Source organism: Takifugu flavidus, chromosome 19, assembly GCF_003711565.1.
Source record: "Takifugu flavidus isolate HTHZ2018 chromosome 19, ASM371156v2, whole genome shotgun sequence".
NCBI lineage: Eukaryota > Metazoa > Chordata > Actinopteri > Tetraodontiformes > Tetraodontidae > Takifugu > Takifugu flavidus.
Genome location: NC_079538.1, coordinates 9,474,533 through 9,490,733, shown reverse-complemented (window position 1 = coordinate 9,490,733; position 16,201 = coordinate 9,474,533). Strand labels below are relative to the sequence as shown.

The following is a 16,201-nucleotide window of genomic DNA, read 5'->3' as shown; positions in this document are numbered from 1 at the left end:
CGGCTATTGCTATTTTAAAAGTGTTTTAGGTTAATAACGTAGAAATGAATTTAGAGTATAAAATAAGGAGTTGCTGCTGTACATTCCTTTTGATTTATAAAAATGTGCGTTGTGTCCTCAAATTATTGGGATCTGTGATTAATAAGGCTGTAGTTTTTTTCGTAATAGGTGCGTTTTAAATTGTTCAATTAAAGTTTACTAGAGCTTTTTTGGTATCATCAGATAATGTCAATTAGTAATCCAACATTTTATCAAATTTGTAAAAACAAATATTTGTATTATTAAAATTATTCCTGTAAAGTGTATTATTGTAGCAATATAGTGTCAAATTGGTAAAACTGATGGTTGTTTTGTAAAAATTAGCAATATTAAGTTAACATCATTTAAATAAAAAAAACCCTAAACTTCCTTAAACTTTTATTTGCACATTTTGATCAGCAGGTGTATAATTTCTTTAAAATAACAGACATTCTTGGAAAAATTTTATTTCTCAAAGTAAGAAAAAGAATACCAATCTCAGAATATCCATACATATTTTGAATTTCTGTAAAAACTAAGCCAATAAACGGACCTTTTATATATAAGAAAACAGACATAATCTCCAAATGAGTGTGGTTGACAACCTAAGCTGTTTTTTAAAAAAGTAACAGAAAGATAAAAAGTTTTAATTTAGTGAATAGGCCAAAAAAACTGAGGAAGATCAAACGGTAAAAACATTGTCACCACTGTTACATGACACTGACACCAGAGGAAAATATCAACACTACAAAATATTCCTGTGTATGTACATCTGTATATGAATTAGAATTGCTGGTTTAACCTGCACATGTGACGGAGAATAAAGACCGAACACTGCGACCAATGGATGGCACAGTTTGAGGCAGAACACGTTCTGCAGAGAGCAATATGTTCAAAGAAAACAAGGAAGTGCTCTAACTCAATGTCAGCAGCAATAACAACTGGCAAGGAAACATTAACGAAAACCACCTAAACATTAACACGTAACCAAACATCACAGCAGCTTTGGAACAGTCACAGTTTGTACCATGAAACAGAATTCATTTTAGAATTCATCTCTTTTTTAAATAAAAATACACTATCAAAACAACAAAACTAACAGCGTTGAACACATTTAATCATCTGAGGGGAACACCAAATTCCATTTGGCCAGAATATCGGGCCCCTCCCCTCCTCCTTCTGGGTCTCTCTCCGGCTCTCTTGGTGCCTGCTCCTCCTCTTCAGACGCCTGTCTCACAAACACATCCCCCAACAACAGCGCCCCCTCCATCACATTCCCCTCCTCCTCCCCCCCTTCGTTGGACTCCCCTCCATTTTCCGGCTCATTTCCACTGTCGATCCACTTTGCCAACTCTGGAAGCACAAGTTTGCCCAACTTCGGATCCCAGTCAATAAAAATAATCTCTCTCTCTTGCTCCTCCCCCTCCGCATGCCCGCCACCATCCTTTTCTGTTTCTTCTAAACCCATAGCCCTTAAGTCATCTGCCAATCTGAAGTCGGACTGCTCAGAGTGGGCGGCGGCCATGCATTTGGTGTTGTGAGCAGCGTAAACAGAAAGAAGGGGTTCCAGCTCATTCGCATTTTTTTCTTCCATCCCTGAAACTGTAATTTTATCTCCCTTCAGATTTAGGGGAATATGGAGGGTCCCAGCCTGTTCTGGAGCGCTCAGCTCTGCTGATGCTGAGTGTTCCGGCAGGTCTGCATGGAATGACCTCCCCAAGCAGGAAGATGTTGCCTGAGGAGCATAAACTCCAGAAGAGTGATCCTTCTGATGGTTCAGATTATTCCCACCTTCATCATTGACACGCCCTCTCATTCTTTCTTCCTGTCTGCAACTTGTAGATGGTGAAAACACAAAACTATAGTCGATGGATGGATGGCCACAGTCATACGGCAGCTGTGGGGGCAGATATCTGGCGTACTGGGGAGGGGGATCTTCAAAGTGTTGGTCCGGCATAGGGTCTGCTGGCGCCATGTCATTGATGGCGTTAAGGTTGATTTTCTCAAGAGGAAACGCCAGAGAGGGCTGATTAAAAAAACCTTGGTCCTAGATGTTGAGGAAAAAGAGGTATTCAGAAGGTATACTTAAACTCAAAATACATGCTAAGAGCAACTTCTCCATAGCACGGCACTCCCTCAATCGCCATGGATTAGACATGCTTTCTTTACTTGGCAAACAAAATGCAGAAAAGAGTCTGAGGCAGCAACAGTCGGTGGTTTTTAAAACGGTTGTTTTCTTTGTTGAAGGTTGTTATATCATAGTGAGACATTCTAAGATTTGCACATTTATTTTAATTGACCAAGCTGTTAATACATATTTAACGTTTCTAAAATGCCTAAATGTGGTTTAAATGCTAATGCATTCGTGCTAAACAGCCGTGTTGTTCGTATTACCAGTGTATATGGTGTCTTTTGTCCCATTCCCATCAGGTATTGGTAGAGAATGCGGCCAATCACCACTATAACACACACACACAGAAAGGGGACCACAATACCCATAATCACCCACTGCAGCTGAATGACCAGCGGATCTGGAGATAGACAGGGAGAAAGGAGATGAATGAAAATATGTTACACATTCATGTCTGTGTCACGTAAAAACCTACCAGATAAGTTTACAATGTCAACAGTTACACTTGAGTCAACAACTCTAAACTGTAATTGCTCAGAAGAAAAGGCAATATTTGCTCTGGCACACCAGGTGGAAAATACCTTGAGGCGTGGTTATGCACTGCCATTCTGATGACTGGCACTGGATGGGCATGACGAGGAATTTGGCCTTGACAGAGAAGCAGTACTCTGTGTTGTAGTCTGACAGGAGGTGCTTGTACAGACCAGAGGAAAGTCTGAAATGGCTCTATAAACACACACATGGAGATTTATCAGTTCTATTGGCAAATGTGACAGCTTGGTCTGACTTTTATACTCACCGTCTCGCCATGGTAGGTATTCTTAACAGAGAGGTTGTACAACATCTGGGGGTATAGCGTTGCCATGGATACAACTGCCATGTGGTTTTTCGGCTGATACCTCATTGGTCCCTTTATTGTGATGATGGCACTGTTGTTCTCTATTTCAATAGTCACCAGTGGAGGACCGAAGGTAGCTAAAAGACGGGACAAAAATTATTTAGATATATTTTGGAAATTTTAAATCAAAGTAAGGCCTGCTGGTAATGTATTTTTATAACGTTATCACATTATGGACAGAAAATGTGAGCATAATAAATGCTTTTTTCATATTTTGGAATGATTTTACAAATAATTCAGTACAAATGTGCAACTTCAAAAAAATTGTAGAGCCACAATCGCTCTAATTCTTACTGTCTGATTTTGGGTCAAATCTTCGCGTAAAGACCCATGTGGAGGATGTTCGTCTGGTCTTAGCACGAACTCTAGCATAGTATCCATGCTCGAGGTCCCACGTCTCGTTGCTCAGATCACACCAGCTCTGCGCTACTTCTACACACCCCTGCACCGCCCTCCAGCGCACCCGTCGCCCTTTGCTGTCCGCATCACTGTCCCCATAACTGCACAAAAGAAAAACGAAAACGGATCTAAAACACGCATCAGTCAACATTGCACAATCAACTCACTATGCTGCTTCCCCTCAAGCGTCAAACCTCGACTTTGTTTTTTGGCTCTTGTTACATTATTGTTTTGTGTATCTGCCACTCCCCCCGTCCCCCTTCCCCCTTCAGTCCTTCATTACTGGAAAGTTCCAATATGGGTGGCAAAATGGTGAGTTTCTCTTTAATTTAACTTAACCCTAGAAAAGCCAGAAACCAAAAATCACATTTCATCTTCCAAACCTTACACTGCATATTGGACTGTAAATATCGCATCACCCGGGGTGCCATTTCCTGGGGTCCATTCCAGTACATTTCTCAGGTTCACAGAGGAAATGATGACACTGGTGGGGCTGGGCAGAGAGGCAGAGACTAAGGGGAACAACAACAAAGCAAAACATAATTATTCATTCACCTGGCAGAGTAAAATATTGACACATTAACAAAGTACAAAGTTTATTAACAACTCTGACAAGCCTGTGCTTACTGGTAGATAACACATGTGACATGCATAACGCCATTGCTGGCTATATGTGTCAAACATTGTTAACTTGCATAAAACACAAGAAAACTAAGGAAAACAAGGTTTTGTTTATAATAGAGCTCAAATGACAACATCATTGCTTAAACAATGAAATATTTTATAACCAACAAACAATATGGTAAGAAAATATATCTTTATTCCAGAGTCATGGTCATTTTGATAAAAAATTAACAGTACAAGCAAGGAATACTAAAATAGCACTATGATAAAACTAATAATTTTGTAATGTATGACAAAATGTATAATGTTGTAATGTATTGCATGTATACATGCAATTGCAATTATAAAACGGTAACGATACCGCAGAGCTGCCATACCTGTGCACCAAAGAGCCCCGAGACTGAGCAAGAGAACCGTCTTCCACATGTCTGTTTGGGGCTCTGTCTGATGTTACTGATGTTGTCCCAACATTTCAAAGATTTGTCCCCTGGTAGCCAAAGATGCGACATAAAAGTGGAAAAGAACCCAAAAAGAGAAAATTAACAAATGAAAAACGGAAATAATAATTAAACGACACTGGCATTTGAATCCAAAGCAGAGAAAGTTCCGAACCGCACAGCAGCACAGCACACCGATAAAGGATTTACGGCGGGTAGGATGAACCCATTACATTTTTCTGTGTGGAAAGGTATGTGACTGTACCCGTTTGTGCGCATAACACCTCGAGGACGCGCGCAACCGCCCGGGAGCGGAGGAGATATCTGACTTGTTGAAACGATTCCAGTAATTTCAACGATGATTATAGGGGATTGCGTTGTATGAAACCCATTTTTATTAACATACGGTAACGTCTGTAAACAAACAGTTTACTTTAAAGTACATTATACTAAAGTCGATTTTAAAGGGGAAGAAATAATTCAAAGAACAGCATGGTCACCTCTTGAAGCAGAACGCTGCAGCCCGTGTTTCCGTGATTCGCCCGGACTGTTTTTGCAGTTGCGCGTTTCTCGGCGCATTCGGTCCGGCGCTTGTTAGCATCGGATAGCAGTTCGATCATTGAATACATTGTCTGCGCCAACTAAAATAAATATTTATTTTCTTCTATGGCGGCCTAGAAATTGGCGTTTCTGTGCAAAAATGGCACTGTCGATGGAAGCGCAGCTTCAGAGCATCTTTGAAGATGTTGTGGTAATTGGCATCTTTATGTTCCGCTAACATGGGTTAGCATTTCCGAAAATAGTAGCCACTTCTATTCTATTAATTTAGAAGCCTGATGTGTTTCTGCAAATAAATAAAGATACAACGCTCTTATGAATTATATCATGTAATGCACGTATGTAACTGTGTAGCTGGATATCATTTAACCAACTAAATAGTTTAATGAACATTAATTTTTACATTGCATTGAGTAGAGGTGAAAATCCAAGAGATTTTTTAAATTAATTTCTTTTGTCTCTCTAGAAAACCGTGATGATAGAAGAAGCCTTTGCTGGGTGAGAGTTAAATAATACCAATAAATCCCGTGTTTGCTCTTGGAAATCGTGTTTTTCTTTTAATTGATTTTCTGAGTAATATGTTTAAATGTATTGTGAACTCGCAGCAGGTTTAAGCTAACTGCTTGTGAAAGTAACGAAAGTGTCCTGTGTTTAGGATGTTTATGGACACTCCGGAAGATGAGAGGACTAAACTCATCAGCTGTCTTGGAGCTTTCAGGCAGTACTGGGGAACACTACCACTGGTCTGTACACAGATGCTCACACGCTTGCATACAAAAGGCTGATTGCCCATTTGATCCATCTTAATGACCTTTATATGGATTTGCAGGAATCTCATGAACAGTGTGTACAATGGATAGTGCGGTTTATTCACAGCCAGCACAGCCCCAAAAGGATCTCATTCCTCTATGAGTGTTTGGCAATGGCTGTGGAGACCAGTCTGTTACCACCCAGGTGCTTCCAAATTCACATCTAATGTTGTTAAATTGAATGAATTATAGCTTGTGCGTCATTATAGTTTAGAGTTATTTACATTAGATAATGTGAAACGTCTATACTTCATTTAATTGTGTATCTCAAGTTGGCAATATTATCGATCAAGTGTGTAATCTGTGTGAATGATCATAAATCTCTGTTTTACTGCAGGATGGTGTGTGCAGCCCTTATAAGCTCAGACAGTTTGGAGTGGGAAAGGACTCAGTTGTGGGCTTTAACTTTCAAACTAATACGCAAAATCATTGGCGGAGTGGACTATAAGGTGTTGTAACACAAAAGCACGACACGAGCTGAATCTGTACACTATAGCCTAGCTACTGGCTTTTAAACATCAAAATGCATCATAATTGAAACTGTTTTTCTCTTCCAGGGTGTTCGAGACCTGTTAAAAGCACTTTTGGATAAAATTCAAACCATTCCTACAACAGTCAGCTCATCTATAGTCCAACAGCTTCTAGCTGCACGAGAGGTATTTTCCTCTTGTTTACTTGCAAGAATGAATTATGATATGATTTATTACATTGAGTTGGTGGCACCAATTGTTAATTCTGTGTGTTTCAGGTGGTGGAGTATATACTTGACAGAAATGCCTGCCTTCTTCCTGCTTATTTTGCTGTTACAGAAATCAGGAAACTGTACCCAGAGGGGCAGCTGTCACATTGGGTGCGTATGGAGCAAGCACCGATTGCATATGGTCCTGATAACAAACATTTATGTTTATGCTATACTGTCTCTGTAAAGCTTCTTGGCAGTTTGATATCAGATTTTGTGGACAGTTTCCGGCCCACAGCCAGAATTAACTCAATCTGCGGTAAGAGGCACACTTTTACTTTGAGTACTGATTGGTGATTAGTTGCTTCATGCATTGATGCGTGTGTGGGTGTGTGTGTTTGTGTCTACAGGCCGGTGCAGCCTGTTACCGGTAGTGAATAACAGTGGCGCCATTTGTAACTCCTGGAAATTAGACCCCAGTACTCTTCACTTCCCTCTGAAAGGCATGCTGCCATTTGACAAGGTGACATTTTTTGACTTTAAATTAATAAAGGACACATGTATGGGCAAGCACAGTGATGAATTTATTTCCTTATCACATCAGGAACTGTTTGAGCCTCAAACTGGCTTGCTCCGCTATGTGTTAGAGCAACCGTATTCTAGAGAAATGGTGTGCAACATGTTAGGACTCAATAAACAGGTAAGATTTTGTTTCCTTTGCGTCAGCATCAGGTCTTTCACCTGCCATTGTTTCCCCGCCTATTCACTGTAATTTGCACCACCTAAGTCTCCCCCTACCTGCTTCCATCATTTCCCACTCATCCCTTATTGTCTAGTGTCCTCGAGTCCTTCCCGCACCTAATCATATCTTCATTGTCTCCCCTCATTTTCTGGTCCTTTTATTCATATTTCCTGGTTCTTTATTTCCATGTATGGCATCTTTGTGTATTTCCCCTTTGACACTGCTCCTCTATTGTTGTTGTAGTAATACAACTCTATGAGATTATATGTGAAGCAAGCCAATGCTGTGAGCCTGACCCATAATGCACCGGTGTTAGTTTTCCCTGTTGGGTTCATCCAGTTTCAACTCAGCCAAGCTCCACGAGCTCCTCCTTGTCCCTGCTGCCTTTGTATCTGTTGCTAACAGCATAATCAACACTGCTGAGCTGTGAACGAATAACGTCAAATTCCTTTTGTCTTCGTTTGCTGGCTGAGTTGACACTAACTGTGCTGAACAGACAGTGAACAACCTAGCTCCTTAGTCACCACTTTCTCTTTCTTTGTCTCTCCACTTTCCCCTCACGATTTCTTACTCCTCTTTTCTTTGTTTCTCTTCTTGCTCTTTCTCTCCTTCTCTCTCTCTTGTCTTTTGGTTGTGTGTCGTGTTTGTCTGTCCCTACCATGCGCTCTCTAGACTCTGAACATTGCCCAGGTATGTTGTTGTTCCTCCTCCCGGTTGTCTACCAACTAACCAGCCCTGTTGGATGCTTAGCTTTAGAACTTAGAACATGGAACCTGGAAGCCAAAAAAGGATTATTAAAGTGGATAGCTGGAATAAAGAGAACTGTTGCAGAGCTTGAAATGATCACAACAGGGGTTTCATAGAGATATACTTACAATACCAGCTAAATCCTGCTATCCTGCAGGCAAGGTATTTCCCAAAGATGGCAGAGAGAGGGAGGAGGGTTTTTGTTCTATAAACAGCTTAATGGGCAAGTAAAGATTTTAATACTTTGTTTCCGCATATTTGTAATTTATTTCCTGCAGTCTTAAATCTACTGAAACAGAATTCCAGGCCTGTTATAAAAGGTGTGTCTAGTAGTCAGTGTGTTGTATGTTGGCATTGATAATGCATTCAAAGCCCATTTTAAAGTAACATTTTGTATTTGGGTAATCCTTTATAGCTTTGCTTCTCACACATGCACATTTGCTTTGCTGTGGCCCAGCGTCTGCAGCTTCCTTCTTTTGATATCGCGTAACTCGGGAACAAGACCTAAAATAGATTTGACTACAAAAATAGTGCTATCTTTCAGCTGCGATATAGACATATAGATATTCAGTTCATGGTTCCAGGTACTGAGCTCAAGTGAAGTATTGCTCGTTTGAAAACCCTGGCATTGACATTTCAAGCGCTGCTGCTCTGCATGTGTGAATGTAGTCTGGTCTCTGCCTGTCGTTAGCAAGGTTCTCCTATGTCTAACCTTTGTGCTCCCTGCTGACCTGGACAAAACCGCCCCATTCGCATTGAGTATTAGTTTTATCTTGATCAAAATACAGTAATTCTTTCATTTCTACTTACCGGTATTCGTTTTTAAGTAGGTTATGCAAGTCAGTGGTTCTTTGTGAGTTCAGAGTCTTGTTTCCAGTCTCAGCTAACATTTCGAAGCCACAGTACACCCGTGAAACACACTGTTGTCTTGATATACGTTCCTTCAATTTAGACACTTTTAATTTGTATTCTGCTTACCTCCATTTTTCATTTTCCCTTAAAGAAGCACATTCCTTCTTATGTTTCTGTCATTTGCCCAGGTCGGCTGAGTGATTTTTGATTGGCTGAGTGAACTCTGACCTGTGTGGCGTGATGTTAAGTAGATGGTAATACAATTAATACACTTTGTTGTGACCAGCGTGTAGCAGGAGGAGCAAGTTAAAATGGGGGATTTTAAGCTTGCATTCCCAGAATATTAATCTGTTGTATGTATTTTATACTGTTAGGATGTGCAAAATGAAGAAAGAGGCCCAAAATTTTTCTGAAATGTATCACAATACTCATTTAAGAGAAGAGATGTTAAATAGGAGCCAGCTCCTTATTTTTTAGGTGTATTTGCTGTAGAATTGTTTGTTTAGTTACGTCTGTCTGTGTTTTGTAGCTGTCACTGGTGTACTTCACTGTTTCCAGGCTTGTGATGCAGAGAGGTGACTGCTGGGCTCATATTATTATTATTATTTATTTACTTTAGTCCACTATGCCCACAGAAAGATATGCCCGTGGATCCGTCTTTATCTCTCTCTGTTTTTCTCTTCACACTCTCTTGACTGTCTGTGTGTTGTGTGTGTTCGGCGGTGGAGGAAGAGGAGCGATCACGGCTCCTCTTCTCGATCACGCCTCCGTCCCATCTTCCCAGACCTGAGCCTGCATGCAGGAAGATGTTCCCAACTCAGTTGTCGTTTGCTGTGCGTGGTGCTGTGCTTCTTGTGCTGTTCTGTCATGTTGTACTGCTCTGAGCTGTGCTGTGCTGTGCTGTGCTCCCTCTTGTATATTATAAAGAAATGATGAGTCCTACTTCAACAGCCACTGCAGAGATTAATTCCCCATCTCCTCGGTCCAGGATGGATAAAGTTACATTTGAGAAACTACTATAGTGTCTGTAGTTTTTAATATGGCTGCATAAGGTCTGAAGGAAACTTGATAAATGGTAACTGATGATTATAATGATCAAATTCCAGTAGAGAAATATTCTGAGCAATGTGGGATCATGTAACATTTAGCGATTAACTTATCTGTAAAAATTAAGGGAATATATGGAGATTTAGATCTATGCAACTGACAGGCGGGAAGGAGGTGTTGTCCTGCATGGAAAGAAATCAAATTAATGCTGGTAACTAGTTATTGTTACAGCCTCTGCGGAGTATTTTATTGATCATGCCCTCATTCTGTCTTTCTCCCTTTTTCCTCCTGTCCTCTGTTTCCTCCACCCCGTTCTTTTCTCTGCCTGGTTCTGTTCCTGGCCGTCTTTCTTTCCCCCTCTCCTTTTAACCTGTCCTCCTGCCCAATGATTTCTTTATCCTTTAACACCCCCCCCCCCCCTCCTCTGCCAGCAAAAGCAGCGGTGCCCGGTGCTGGAGGAGCAGCTGGTGGACCTGGTGGTGTACGCCATGGAGCGCTCCGAGAGCGAGGAACACTTTGATGCTGATGTAGGAGGAACCAGCCAGCTGCTGTGGCAGCACCTCTCCTCCCAGCTCATCTTCTTTGTGTTGTTTCAGTTTGCAAGCTTCCCTCACATGGTGCTGTCCTTGCATCAAAAGGTACGGAAAAGAACGACCATTTCATCGTAGGTGCTTAAAACATTGCATTAGAGGAATGTTTTTGTGTCAAATTCCCTCAAAGGAGGTAGCATAACCTGTTGGATTTCCAAGATAAATTCTAATTACCCACGATGTTCTTGACTCCTTTGTCTTAAGCTTGCAGGAAGAGGGCTTAATAAAGGGAGAGACCACCTAATGTGGGTCTTGCTGCAGTTCATATCAGGAAGCATTCAGAAGAACGCCCTGGCAGACTTCCTGCCTGTCATGAAGCTGTTTGACCTGCTTTACCCGGAAAAAGAGGTGCACATCTGCTAAGGGATCTCTTGCATTCCGCCATCTATGTATTTGTATAGCATGTCATCTTTAAGTGTCTTCAGTGTCAGTAAAATTCTTTAACACCTGTCTTCCTCCAGTGTATTCCAGTTCCAGACATTAACAAGCCCCAGTCGACTCATTCCTTTGCCATGACTTGCATCTGGATCCACCTGAACCGGAAAGCCCAGAATGACAACTCCAAACTGCAGATACCCATCCCTCACTCGCTGAAACTGCACCATGAGTAATCTTTAAAACACTCAAGCATCTGTGCATCAAAAAACACCCCAGAGACTAAACATCTTTCTTGTCTCAAATTGTAAATGTTTTAGGTTCCTCCAGCAGTCACTGCGTAACAAGTCGCTGGGCATGTCCGACTATAAGATTGCGCTGCTGTGTAATGCCTACAGCACCAATTCGGAGTGCTTCCCCCTACCAATGGGGGCACTGGTGGAGACCATCTATGGGAACGGGACAATGAGGATCAACCTTCCCGGTACCAACTGTATGGCATCGGCAGCTGTCACCCCGCTGCCGATGAACCTGTTGGATTCACTCACGGTGCACGCAAAGATGAGGTAGATTCAGGAAGGAATCAGTCCAACGTAGCTGGAGTTATTTAACCGTCTCCCGCTGTTGCTGAGTCCCATCTGCTGTCAGTCTTATCCACAGTATTGCTACACGGGTAATAAAGCTAGCCCATGCTAAATCCAGCGTTGCCCTGGCACCTGCGCTGGTGGAAACGTACAGCAGGCTGCTGGTGTATATGGAGATTGAATCACTGGGCATCAAAGGATTCATCAGTGAGTTGAGATCATATTTAAATTCAATGGTTAATAAAGTAATGCAATAAAGGAAGTTGATGCATGTTCTTAACAATTCTGTGCTGTCTAAACAGGTCAGTTGTTGCCGAACGTGTTCAAGTGTCACGCGTGGGGGATCCTGCACACGTTGCTGGAGATGTTTAGCTACAGGATGCACCACATCCAGCCTCATTACAGAGTCCAGCTGCTCAGTCACCTGCACAGTCTGGCTGCTGTTCCCCAGACCAACCAGAACCAGCTGCATCTGTGGTAATGTTGTCCCAGACTCACACTCTTGTGGGTATATTTGTAAATCTTAAAAGGTGTTTTTAGCGCGTCTCCCTCCTCTGTAGTGTCGAGAGCACCGCTCTGAGGTTGATCACAGCATTGGGAAGTTCTGAAGTGCAGCCACAGTTCAGCCGCTTCCTCAGTGACCCAAAGACTGTTCTGTCAGCCGAGTCCGAGGAGCTGAACCGAGCCTTGATCCTCACCCTGGCCAGAGCCACACACGTGACTGGTAACGCTCACTGCATCCACTCCATTTGTACCTTTTACTGACAGCAACTTTATCATCCTGTAACTTGACGTCTGTGTGTAGATTTTTTCACAGGCTCTGACTCCATCCATGGAACATGGTGTAAAGACATCCTCCAGACCATTATGAACTTCACGCCTCATAATTGGGCCTCTCATACACTGTCTTGCTTCCCAGCTCCACTTCAGGTGCACTTAGACACGAACAGACTCGCCTCTGGTCACATCCCCCCATCCATCTTTTATTGAGCACTCGTTCTTTTCCCTCAGGCTTTCTTTAAGCAGAACAACGTTCCTCAAGAGTCTCGGTTCAACCTGAAGAAGAATGTGGAAGAGGAGTACAGGAAGTGGAAATCCATGGCCAACGAGAATGACATCATCACTCACTTTTCCATGCAAGGCTCGCCTCCGCTCTTCCTCTGTCTCCTGTGGAAAATGCTGCTGGAGACAGACCACATCAACCAGATAGGCTTTAGGTTTGTTCATTACATTTATTTAATCCATCAGTCAATCAATCTTTATTTATATAGTGTCTGTTACAATCAAAATTGTTTCAAGGCGCTTTACAGAATCCCAGGGCCTGACCCTCAACAAGTAACAGCAAGGAAAGACTCCCCTTTAACAGGAAGAAACCTTGAGCAGAGCCAGGCTCATATAGGGGGACCCTCCTGCTGATGGGGGCTGGGTAGAGAGAGAGGAGAGGGGGAGAACAGGTAGAGGAGAGACTAGGCAGAGATCAATGAAATACATTAATGATGTATTTTATTATTAATAAACTGCCGGTAGAATTGAGTGGGTCAGCAGGGTCGGAGGTCAGTAGGTCAGCAAACAGCTATGAAGGCAGCGATACCTGTAAATGGATACTGGGGGTGAGTGTGATAGTGGTGCCCCTCAACACTGATACTGACATTTTCAATTTTCTCTAATTAGCCTGAGTCTGGGGCGTTTTTATACGTTTGACCATCATCTGTTGTTAACTGATCAAGTGGAAAAATAGAATGTTTTTATTACATGCTGAGTAATGAGTAGTATTTTTTCCCCTGCCCCCCTAGGGTCCTCGAACGCATCGGCGCCCGTGCACTGGTGGCCCACGTGCGGACCTTTGCAGACTTCCTTGTCTATGAGTTTTCAACATCAGCTGGAGGACAGCAGCTCAACAAATGCATTGAAATACTCAACGACATGGTCTGGAAGTACAACATAGTCACTCTGGACCGGCTCATCTTGTGTCTGGTGAGCAGAAAGGATTTAAATTTATCTCCTGTATGTCGGGGGGGAGACCTGTCTCACTCCTTCACTCCTCTGTCTCCAGGCGATGCGTAGCCACGAAAATAACGAGGCTCAGGTTTGCTACTTCATAATCCAACTGCTGCTGCTCAAACCCAATGACTTCAGAAATAGAGTCAATGATTTTGTGAAGGAGAACGCGCCTGAGCACTGGCTACAGAGCGACTGGCACAACAAGCACATGAATTACCACAAGGTATCAGCGCACCCTGCTGATTTTAGAACCAAATACCATCTGAAACTGTCCCGTAGAGACACACGGAATTTCTCTTTTACCAGAAATATCCAGAGAAGCTGTACTTTGAAGGCCTTGCAGAACAGGTCAACCCTCCCATGCAGCTCCAGCCTCAGTACCTGCCTATTTACTTCGGTAATGTGTGCCTGCGCTTCCTGCCTGTCTTTGACATCGTCATTCACCGCTTCCTGGAGCTTCTTCCCGTTTCCAAGTCTCTGGAAACACTTCTCGATCATCTGGGAAGCTTGTACAAGTTCCACGGTGAGTTATTCCCTTAAGCATGCAAAACAGAGTTCTCACTAGCAATCAGAAACAGTTTGGAATAAGGATACCAGCTCAATTTGAAAACTGAATTCCCTGCAGACCGACCTGTCACCTACTTGTACAACACCCTTCACTACTACGAGCGACAACTCAGAGACAGAACCAACCTGAAGAGGAAGTTGGTGCACGCCATCATGTCTTCACTGAAGGTAACAGCTGCTGAATGCTTTCATGATGCTGCAGTTGCCCGTAGTTCCTGATGCTGTGCTTTAATCCCTGAGACGTCAGTATTAACTGTATTTGCGTAATAGGACAACCGAAGCCCAGGATGGTGTCTCAGTGAGACCTACCTGAAGTTTGGCATTAACCCCAGAGAGGACAACGTGTGGATCCCTGATGACACGTACTACTGCAAGCTGATTGGACGGCTCGTTGACAATATCCTTCCTTACGCTCCCTCCTTAAAAAATATATCTCTTTTGAATACTTGTAGCTCTCCTTAACGCGCTCGCTCACCCATGGCTGGAAAGTCCCCAGGTCCGTTCCCCAACTGTGACTGGAGGTTCAATGAGTTCCCCAACCCTGCAGCCCATGCCCTGCACGTCACCTGCGTGGAGCTGATGGCTCTGGCCGTGCCAGGAAAAGATGTCGGCAACGCTCTGTTGAATGTTGTGTTGAAAAGGTACAGCAAACAATTTGATCTGGAGGGTGGATCAGCGTAGAAGGTTTTGCTTGTGTGATTCAGTGATAACTGGATGTGTTTGTGTTAGACTTGTGTTATTGATGACGTCTTGTACCTTTAAGCCAACCTCTGGTTCCCAGGGAAAACATCACAGCATGGATGAATGCCATTGGACTGGTGATAACAGCACTTCCTGTAAGGAAAAATGCCTTATTCATTTCTCCGAAGAATTCCCCCCACTTAGACAGATTTCCTGGTCTCTTTCAGGAGCCGTACTGGATCGTTCTCCACGACCGCATCGTGTCGGTGATCAGCTCCCCGGCGCTGACGTCAGAGACAGAGTGGGCGGGTTATCCCTTCGCCTTGCTGGACTTCACAGCCTGCCACCAGAGCTACAGCGAGATGAACTGCAGCTACGTGCTTGCATTAGCACATGCCGTGTGGCACCACTCATCCATCGGGCAGCTGTCACTAATCCCGAAGTAAGGGAGTCCTCCGCGGGCTCCTTCCTGCTGTCATTTCAGCGTTTGCAACTCTTTCATCTATTATTCCCTTTGTAGATTCCTGTCAGAGACGCTGAAGCCCATCGTTCAGACAGAGTTCCAGCTGCTGTACGTATATCACCTGGTGGGGCCCTTTCTGCAGCGGTTCCAGCAGGAGAGGACGCGATGCATGTTGGAGGTACAGACACGCTTTGGCCACAGATGCCAGGAAACATGCGGCCGTGAGCTAAACACACGCTGTGTCTTTTTGTATTTGTGTTTCAGATCGGCGTGGCCTTCTACGAGATGCTCCAGGCAGTGGATCAACACTGCCAGCATCTCAGCTTCATGGACCCCATCTGTGACTTTCTCTATCACATTAAATATATGTACACTGGGGACAGTGTGAAGGAGCAGGTTGGGTTCTGATAGAGAAATGACCTGACATGAAAAAGAAAAACCTCTGCCTGAGTTGATACATTTATTTTCTCCTCCAGGTGGAAAAAATCATCATGACTTTACGTCCGGCCATGAAGCTTCGACTGCGCTTCATCACACACAGCAGCATAGTAGAGACGTCGTCATCGGCTGCCGCCGCTACTTCCTCTTCCTCCGCTACCTCCTCCGCCCCGCAACCCCCGAGTTCCTCGCTGTCCACGTCCGCTGCCGCCTCACCGTCCTCATCGCAGCACGCCCACACGGCCATGTAGTTGGCGTCGGGCGACGCGAGCACACCCCACACAATTTAGAATTTGAAACATTTTTTAATCACCAGAAATCATGTAGGGATCTGAGTACCATGACCGGATCTCCATTCTTTGACTGCAATTAAAAACTGTCACTCAATGAGGGAAAATTCATTGTAAACAGTCTGTATATTAGTATCTATTTCTTAGTAACTTTTGCAATTAGAAGCTTCAGAAAGGTTCATGTGACTAATCCTGGCTTCTTTTTATTTCTATGTTTGTAGTCAAGTTTTATATATTGCTTTATCATGTCAATAAAAATAAGTTTGGTAAA

The 16,201-nt window shown here is 43.3% G+C and overlaps 2 protein-coding genes across 5 annotated transcripts; one reads left to right on the top strand and one right to left on the bottom strand.

Moving 5' to 3' along the window:
* Nucleotides 1-404: 404 nt before the first annotated feature.
* On the bottom strand, nt 405-5,136 carry il20ra (interleukin 20 receptor, alpha). Of its 2 annotated transcripts, none has more exons than XM_057016521.1 (8): nt 5,008-5,136; nt 4,448-4,557; nt 3,835-3,958; nt 3,342-3,547; nt 2,949-3,124; nt 2,731-2,875; nt 2,413-2,549; nt 405-2,065 (listed from the first exon to the last, which is right to left on the bottom strand). In XM_057016521.1, exons 2-8 carry the CDS (start codon nt 4,494-4,496, stop codon nt 1,133-1,135), a joined length of 1,770 nt encoding a protein of 589 aa, XP_056872501.1. In that variant the 5' UTR covers nt 4,497-4,557; nt 5,008-5,136; the 3' UTR covers nt 405-1,132. The 2 variants fall into 2 exon arrangements, with proteins under 2 accessions (XP_056872501.1, XP_056872500.1); XM_057016520.1 differs by lacking the exon at nt 5,008-5,136 and adding an exon at nt 4,683-4,972.
* med23 (mediator complex subunit 23) lies at nt 5,047-16,201 on the top strand. Of its 3 annotated transcripts, none has more exons than XM_057016512.1 (31): nt 5,047-5,258; nt 5,532-5,563; nt 5,721-5,808; nt 5,895-6,019; nt 6,212-6,323; nt 6,432-6,530; nt 6,623-6,724; nt 6,803-6,872; nt 6,964-7,076; nt 7,158-7,253; nt 7,968-7,985; nt 10,373-10,579; nt 10,736-10,879; nt 10,993-11,138; nt 11,227-11,472; nt 11,555-11,697; nt 11,793-11,967; nt 12,051-12,214; nt 12,296-12,420; nt 12,502-12,707; nt 13,284-13,464; nt 13,544-13,714; nt 13,798-14,014; nt 14,117-14,226; nt 14,329-14,455; nt 14,534-14,699; nt 14,840-14,894; nt 14,967-15,181; nt 15,260-15,380; nt 15,467-15,598; nt 15,679-16,201. In XM_057016512.1, the coding sequence occupies exons 1-31, from the start codon at nt 5,208-5,210 to the stop codon at nt 15,889-15,891; spliced, it is 4,170 nt and encodes a 1,389-aa protein (XP_056872492.1). In that variant the 5' UTR covers nt 5,047-5,207; the 3' UTR covers nt 15,892-16,201. The 3 variants fall into 3 exon arrangements, with proteins under 3 accessions (XP_056872492.1, XP_056872490.1, XP_056872491.1); XM_057016510.1 differs by having other exon boundaries at nt 14,822-14,894; XM_057016511.1 differs by lacking the exon at nt 7,968-7,985 and having other exon boundaries at nt 14,822-14,894.

What these genes read in the sequence shown, in the direction of transcription:
- il20ra (XM_057016521.1), bottom strand. Translation starts at nt 4,496, where the DNA reads ATGTGGAAGACGGTTCTCTTGCTCAGTCTCGGGGCTCTTTGGTGCACA. An exon ending in ATACCTACCATGGCGAGACG is followed by an intron (nt 2,876 to 2,948) that starts GTGAGTATAAAA and finishes GTGTGTTTATAG; the next exon opens with AGCCATTTCAGACTTTCCTC. An exon ending in AAAAGACACCATATACACTG is followed by an intron (nt 2,066 to 2,412) that starts GTAATACGAACA and finishes CTCAACATCTAG; the next exon opens with GACCAAGGTTTTTTTAATCA.
- med23 (XM_057016510.1), top strand. Translation starts at nt 5,208, where the DNA reads ATGGCACTGTCGATGGAAGCGCAGCTTCAGAGCATCTTTGAAGATGTT. An exon ending in ACGGTGCACGCAAAGATGAG is followed by an intron (nt 11,473 to 11,554) that starts GTAGATTCAGGA and finishes ATCTGCTGTCAG; the next exon opens with TCTTATCCACAGTATTGCTA. An exon ending in ATCAACCAGATAGGCTTTAG is followed by an intron (nt 12,708 to 13,283) that starts GTTTGTTCATTA and finishes CTGCCCCCCTAG; the next exon opens with GGTCCTCGAACGCATCGGCG.